The 8,428-nt window shown below is 38.6% G+C and overlaps 1 protein-coding gene across 3 annotated transcripts in view; it reads right to left on the reverse strand.

Moving 5' to 3' along the window:
• The window catches only part of LOC311075434 (acid-sensing ion channel 1C), an 80,939-nt gene extending 73,449 nt beyond the window's left edge, over positions 1 to 7,490 (reverse strand). For all 3 annotated transcript variants that reach the window (XM_084102858.1, XM_084102859.1, XM_084102857.1), the window contains exon 1: positions 6,807 to 7,490. In XM_084102858.1, coding sequence (XP_083958984.1) covers positions 6,807 to 7,370 — 564 coding nt within the window. In that variant the 5' untranslated portion in view covers positions 7,371 to 7,490. The remainder of the gene's footprint in view (positions 1 to 6,806) is intronic.
• Between the last annotated feature and the right edge of the window lie 938 nt (positions 7,491 to 8,428).

The raw sequence follows: 8,428 nt of genomic DNA on the forward strand, positions 1-8,428 counted from the left end.
CAAGACAATCACACAACATTCTTCAAAAAGAATAGCAATTTCAACAAACCCTCAACTATTTCAGCAGCTAGACAATATTTCCTTGGTGACCATATGACTCAAAGTGCAACAACAATGTTCAGTTCATCACCAAGGTTTGAAAGAAATAACCAATTCAAGATACAGTGACAGTGCATCACTGTTCCAGTAGAGCGAGAGGCGGATCTGTCAACTGGGCCAAAACTTGTCACACTAACACTGGGACACTGGGTTCAGTAACAAAAAAAATAAACGAGGTTACAGCAGCACAATTCACCTTCCCCAAGCATTTGCCCTGTCAGGTAAACAAGTATCATGGAGAGCACTAGCTGAACTTTGACAGTGCAAGCACATATACAAGAACCCTGAGTGTTTGTGCAGACAATAAATCCACCACAGGCACGGTCAAAGCATCATAAAATACTAAGTTGCCAAAAATATAAGAAATTGTTATCTGAAGGGCCACATTTAACTTATGTTATGCTCTAGGCATGAAAAAATGAGATTGAAGTAAAACTAAAACACCCAATTATATTTCAGTAACAATGTATAGTCATGTCTTCTTAAAAAATATATATATATAGTATTTTAATATGATTATGACGAAGAAAAGAAAATCAATACTTTGTTGTAGTAATAGAATTACATATTTGACAACACAGCAACCATTTTGGGTAATGCTTCATTTAATCACTCAAATCACAGAGAACTGTATATGATAGGCTCCATCTAAATATATGGCCACAGGGCAAAAATAATGCATTTTACTAGATTAAAAGGGTGGCACAGCTTACCCAGACACATCTTACCCTATTTTGCCCAATCTGTAACTGGTCCTGCACATGCATAAGCAGCAGAATTATTAATAATTCCCTTCAAATTCCAATGGTGAATTTCAGTAGATCGATACAGAACAGTTTGGGAAAGAATCACAATGCATCAGTGAATCAATCCTCCACACCAACCCTGCTTTATTATTCACACTGCATCAGAACTGAGATGTCTGCATAAACCAATACAGTGAATGAATCCCTACAAATCCCAAGAAGCATGTTCACATACAGCTCAGCATCAATTGACAAAATCGCTGCAAAAGTGTGAACATATTTTTAGGGCACGCTGACCTGGCATTACCTTTAATAGTGGTGGCATTCGTTTTCCTGCCAAAAACACTGGCCTTTGACTCCCATGACTCATTTATAAGGCAGCCTTCGCACACTTCAGGAGAATGATAGCGTCAGGAAGCTCCTCGAAAAATTGTGCCGCTTCCCGAAAGCGTCATAAAAGTTATTGATGCAGTCTGTATTGTGACACCATATCTGGCAAATCACCCGCAAGTCAAACGCTGAATATCATAAGACGACGATCATGAGATGAGTTGCTTCGTCTTCTGAGGTTTCCTCAGCAGTGTCGGCACAAATGACATTGTCTTTTATTGCTAAAAGCCACTTCAATCTGTTCACGTCTCTGGGGCTCGGCAACACTTAGCGTGAGAAAAAGAAAAAGTGAGGCGAACCTCGTCTCAAAGAGGACTGTGAGCAGTAGGTCAAGATGAACATTGATCAAAGAGTGTAAGAAAAAAGGATCCGGGTTTAAAGAAAGTACCTGAATAGACTTAAGCAGATTTTCTCATCTGCAAACGCTTGAAGAGAAACTTTGTAATTGACAATGAAACAAAAGGAATCGCAATGTTCACATAAACATCTCTTGAGACTCCAAAGTCCATTTGTTTGATGAACACAAGCTAATTCTGCTCTAATGCAACTTGATAATGAACGTCAGTGCAAAGGCCTTTCTTTGTTTACACAGTTTCTTCAAGCACTTTGCATGTAACTTAGAAATACAACAGATGTGTGAACAATAGTGTAATCTAGAGTGAATTCCATCATGTCGGCTTGATTCGAAAGGGCATGAAAGTAAATTACCATAATTATAAACATGAGCAGTTCGGTTGCTCTTGCTGCTTTTCTGACATGAAACAGAATGCAGTGTTATAAAGACAGAAGATGCTTGAAGCAGTGTTCAAAAGACATCCATTATGTGATTTTTAGGTTTATCCTCTCACCCTTTGTATTCTCCTGATGTAGCGTGAACGGGGCAGTTAGATAATGCGTTTTCCTGTAGTGCAAGGAGCCTTTTCTTCATTGTGCATTGAAATAATGGAAGCATGCTGTGGTACATCAGACAAGAAAAGAGTGCGCGTAAAACAACCAAACACACTTCAATCAGACTACGGCCGGTTTTACTGCATTCTGGATCAACTTGTGAACAAATCAGTTTTGATATGAAAACACTCACCAATTTTGTGCTGAGATTGAGCATGGATAAAATCTAACTTTATCTTTAAGGGTGACCATGACTTTGCCTGAATCATCTTTTGTTGGGCCTAAAACAACATTTCTTGCAAACAAACTAAACAATCTTAAAGCCCAAAATATACTTCAGTTTTTACACGTACGCGAGGGTACGAATACAGTCCACGTAACACAGATTTTGTTATCAGAATAGCACATAGCTTCCATTATCTTTTTCTTATTTTGCAAGCAGAATAAAAAGAAAAACCTGCAAAAAACCCAATTGGTGAGACCAGAAGAGCTTGTGCACCAGACATTCCTGTGATGTCAATGTCACATTATAAATATCAACCACAATACTTCACTGACGCCATCATGAACCATTCAACCTGCATGGTGAACAACAGTTTGTCTCGAAGTCGAACCCCAAAGCAATTACATAGAATTAAAAGTTCTTTCAGCCAATTATATTCTGCGCCTGGAGAGAAATCCTATAAAATATTTAATTGAAATATAATAATTGTCTCATGCTCACCAAGGCTGTATTTACTTGATCAAAAATTCAGTAAAAATGTATTAAATTCACAATTTTATTTTATTATTAACTTTTCAATTTATATATATATATTCAATTATATATATATATATATATATATATATATATATATATATATATATATATATATATATATATATATATATATATATATATATATATATATATATATATATATATATAATTTTATTTATTTTTATTTTTATATCAATATTAAAGTCCAACTGAAATCAAAATTGACCCTATTTACTTTGTTAGCGCATATTACTAGTCTTATGGTGAACAATTAATCCGTGCAAGTTAAAACACAGAAAAAAAATTGTTTGCCGTCGTAATCTTTAATCAAAGTCTGAAAAGTTACTTCCGGTCTGGAATGGCATCCCTTCTCTGATGACGTAGGTTTGAAGAATTGGTTTGGGAAACACTTAACCACTCCCCTCAAATCGTTAGTCTGTAATGAGCGAGAGATGGAGAGGAGGAGCGCTAGAGTAAAACCCTGCCCTCTGTTCAATATTCCTTTTCACTGGGAAATACGTCACAGCACTGGAGAAAAGACGTTTGCAACTTCCGGTTCACGCGGACTTTAATGTATCTTTCTGACCCTAAACTGCTAGTCATTCAGCCGTTTTTGTTTGATCGGGCATTTTAAATAGCTACCAGCTGGGGTCCTAGGAGGACTTAACTCATTAATGACAGGATAAAATAAAGCATGATGGACAACCAAGTCCGTCAAAGTGACAGGTAATGATTATCTGTAGCACAACCTCTGCACCCACACTGTCCCAATGTCCCCCAAATGGATTAAAACTCGCCAGAGTTGAAAACATTGTGAGAATAAACACACACCCGTCACTAAAGCCACTGTGTTGCTTGAAAAACCTGACTAAACCCATTCAAAATGAAGTGATGAAGCCATTTAGAATGAGTCACTGGTTGGACAAAAAAACCTGGTTGCAGCTCAAAACCCTTTGGACTTCAAGGCCCGTAAGCAAGAGCCAAATCAGCCCTGTGGTTAATCTGAGCTTGTGTGTCCCACATGGGCATTACAGCTCAATGTGTTCGTGCATGTGCCAAACGCTGAATCCCATTTCAGACAAGGCAAAATATTTCATAATATTGGCTCATTATTCACATACAATTTAAAACAATAATGTGCCCATGAAAAATTCCTTAGTATAATTATAAATTATATAGAAATTATTTAATTGTAATAAAATGCATTGTAGAAAAAAAAAAAAAAACAATTTTAGTGCTACAATCATTATCAGGCACATAATGTACACATTGTAAAACTTTTTTTTTAAATTAATAATAATAATAATAATAATAATAATAATAATAATAATAATTTGTGGGGAAAAAATGCTTCCAAATTTAGTGTTCATTAACAGCTGCAAAAACATATTGATGATGCCACAAAGCTACTCTCTCTGAATAATAAATAAATAATAAATTGCTCCTAAACTGTCCAAGAAGCACAAGCACTAGAATACATAATGTGCAATGTCTGACTATGAAGACATAAATGCATGATGGGAAAGACACAGTAATGTTTCATTTCAAAGATATGTGCATGAACCTCAGCATGGCTGTTTGTGACCAACAGTAATCTGACAGCTATTAGAGTACTTTCACAAAACAGTTATATATACACACAGAGACATCGTTGCACATGCACACACAAATGCACACAAAGTGACTGCTTTCGAATCATCTCAACTACCTAGTGAGTGTTTGTCATCACGCACAACAATAGCAATTACCCTTGAATGATTTGCAGTGCAATGCGATGCCTTGTTGCCAGGCAACACTCATGTTAATGAAGAAAGCCCATTCTCTAAGTAAAAAAGTACAGGGCACGTTACTCGGCTGACAGAAGGGGGGCTTGAAATCAGCTTCAAGCAGCTGAAAACAGATGTACATAAGAGTTGTGCTTTTGAATGCTTAAGTCCAGGATCCAGCCCTTGAGGGTTTCAAGAACACTAAATGTCAATAGGTACTTGGGTTTTCCTAAGTACATTTAATTTTCATTAAGAACAGATTTCTCCCTAAACTAGATAAGTGCGCATTGGGCCTAGTCCAAGAGATTTTACACTGGTACTCAGCATTGACGTATATATTGTCAGGAGATCATATTGTAGATACCTGATCGTAACACTTATTTTCATTAGAGTCAATCAAAAGCCACTTTAGAAAGAATTAGAGTAATGTTTGCACTCAGAGTTTATGGCACTCAAAGTCCAGTTAATGACCCCTCATTTATTCATTTGGTCATTTAGGATGCTTATGATGGTAATTAAAGGTGAACAATACAAAATGAGAAGGCGAGTATGCTGAACACACAAAATAATCTGTCTGCCAAGAACCTTTATATTAAAAGGCCATTATGTCAAATGAACTTGCACAACCTATTGACACGTAATCGTTTCCCAACAATGAAAATTCTATTATTTACTTACCCAAACCTATATGACTTTACAGCATGGAAAACTAAAGGAGAAATGACTACTGGTCATGAGAAATATAAAAAAAAATTCATGCTATTACTTTGAATGGGAAGTAAAAATTACCATGAATGGGGACTGAGACACTCAAGCTTCAAAAAGCATGTAAAAGCGTAGTAAAAAAAGCAGTCCATATGACCCACGATATACAAAGTCTTCGAAAGCCATATGATAGTATTGTGAATAAAAACCTACATTTCTGTCTGCATTTCACACAAACATATTGCATGACTTCAAAGGACTTGGCATATTGTACATAAATCATATGGCCTTGGTGTATTTGTCTGGTCATTTTGAAGCTTTCAAGTCATCATTCACTTTTATTATGAAAATAATGATCAGAATATTCTTCAGATATTCCATTTTTGTTTTCCATGTAAGAAAGTCAAATTAAGACGGGTAACGGGTTAGAAATGACATGAGGTTGAGTAAATAATGACAGAGTTTTTTATTTGAATGGGAATTATTCCTTTAATCCTATTTTCACAAATATGAAAAACATATAATGCTTTGAACACCGCCTTGAGGTATAAAGAAGACCTTTCCTCTCATTTCCTACCCCATCCATGTCTGACATCAGCAAAGTTCTTATTATGATTGTGCATGCTGATATTTAAAGCATCCATAAAGCCTCCTCCGAGGGAGTGGACTTACATTAACCCCCATGTTTAACATCACCTTAACTTAGACCATTATGTTAGCTTAAGTAATTTGTTCCACATGTCCAAACCAGGATCCGACAATAAATTAGAGTCAGTCACAGGATTTAACTCAACATCTGGCACATAACTTGACAGTATGCATATAAATCAAACTAAACCGATATGCAAAGTGCATCAGTCTTTTAATAGCTATAGCTTTTAATTTGATCAAACTAATCCATATTATCTCTATAATCAATTACTCTTTTTATACATCTAGTTTTCTTTAGATTAGAGCTGCTTGCTTTTAGCACGGAATATTAGAGCATAAATGTATTGTACATATTCCAATCTTAAAGTTATAATTCTCTGACTCGGCTGTCAGAAATTCATCTTGCTTTAGTTGTACGTGTGAAAATATTCACTGAGTGAGAGAGCATTCGTACTACTCTTGTAATGTCTTAGAGTAGCGATTTGAGAGTCATTCTTGATTTTTACTACCCAGAAGCCATTGATTCATGAATGTAATTGCATATTTCAACCTATAGATTTTTCAGCTGGAAAAAAAAACTACACTGCACAAGCAAAAAACGGAGAAGTCTCTTGTTAACAAAGTAGTAGTCTGAAAGAAAAAGAATATAGTTTGCGTAATTCAATACACACATTGACTCTCAGTCAATGGCCCTTGTACCTCATGTCAGGTGATATTTGGCTATAAACTAAAAGTGCTTGTTATTCAGGTTGCCACAACTTTTTGACTGCAGTAGAAGAATATACCACCATGGTAACTTACAGTGGTGAAGTTTGTAGGGACGCAATCCTCCCCTCTGAAGGTGCACTGCAAGAGCATTTCGTTGAGATCGTGGCCTGTGCGGTTGTAGAAATCCGTCATGTTGAACAGCTTGGGCTTGTAGTTGGCAAAATTAGCCTTGTCCTTCAACAAAGCGAGGACTTCCGGCTCGGCCAAGTGAGGGTTAGCGATCTGATAGTTCTCGTTGAGCAGTGCCAGCAGCTCCCCAACGTGGTACAGATCATTCTTTGTGATCTTCGAGAAACGAAACTCGTTGAGGTTGCAGAAGGTGATGGCAGGAAAGGTGAGGTTGGGCGCCGCCACCTCATCAAGTTTGGTGACGTGAGGGAACTCAAAGTAGTAGTACACTCGGTCCATGCACACAAACATCAGCAGACCTAGAGAGCCCAAGAAGGACAGTGACCATAGGAAGCGACGGAACGTCATGTGCCCGTAGGCGAATATATGGCTCATGCCATGTAACGTCGAGGAGTTGGCGAAAACTTGGAGGCTGGACGGCTTCGTGCTTTCAATGCTGTCTTCGGAGTCTCCCTTCATGGCTGTCATTTGGTATGCACTGAAAACTAGGTTTACAGCTGAAACAATCGGTAGAAAGTGTGCAAATGAGGCAATTTAAAAAGCAGCAAGTCTTTGAAGAGGTTCTTTAGGTAGCTTTCCAATTAGTGGTAGTCCTCACTCCATCTGGAACCTCTTCCACGGTCTCTGAAAAAGCAGCTGTCATTCCATGCAGAACCAAACACAATGACAGCTCCAAAAAGACCAAGTCGCATGAAAAGACAGGAGTGACGCCGTCCGGTTTCTGAGGGACAAAGCACAAAGAAGTGAAGGGAAACCAAAAGGCACAGAGGAATTGTGGAAATGTAAACACAGCAGAAAGACCTCGCTTGGCGAGAACAGTTGATTGGAGCGTGCCTCCTCCGATCGGCACAGAATGGCTTTACATCGCTATGACAATGCCATGGAATGGATTCGTGAATGGGAAGATTACAAGAGCCGAGCGTCTGTTGCTCGTCGCCGGCTACGTCCCCTTGTGCCACTCCCCTGCTGAAAATCAAGGGTCATAGACCTCCTATCCCACCTCTGCGTTTGACAGCCTCAGCTGGGTTCCCAGTCTCTCCTGGATTCACGGCGAGCTGCGGGGAGCGCTGCCTCTTGGCGTTTTAAAAGGCCAATGTGGTGGTCTCGCCTCAGACAGCGAACGTTTCTTCCTCCAGATCTGGAAATGAGGATTTATGCACCTCTGCCGGCTGCCTGCCACCCCTCCTCTCTCTCCGTTGCTCTTTAGTAGTCAGGATCCATCCCACTGCTGAGCGTCTGCTCCGCCACAGCCTGTGTGTGTGCGCGAGAAGCATGGGGGAGGGAGCTAGCGGGGCTGGGGGTACTTCGACTCCAGGTTTTGTATGAAAGAAAAGCTCTCAATGTGCAATGCTGTATTTCAGCTACAGGTAGTTGCAGAGAAGCAACCATCTGTGCCATGTGATCGCATCTGAGGAGGTTGGTTTTGCATGGAAGCACATCCTCATTTTCCCTACTAAACCTGCATCTTAATTTAGTTGAGATGAACTCGCATGGATTTTTATCTTTTCAAAACACCATTTGAGTGA

This window comes from Abramis brama (assembly GCF_963993115.1).
Source record: "Abramis brama genome assembly, chromosome: 24".
NCBI lineage: Eukaryota > Metazoa > Chordata > Actinopteri > Cypriniformes > Leuciscidae > Abramis > Abramis brama.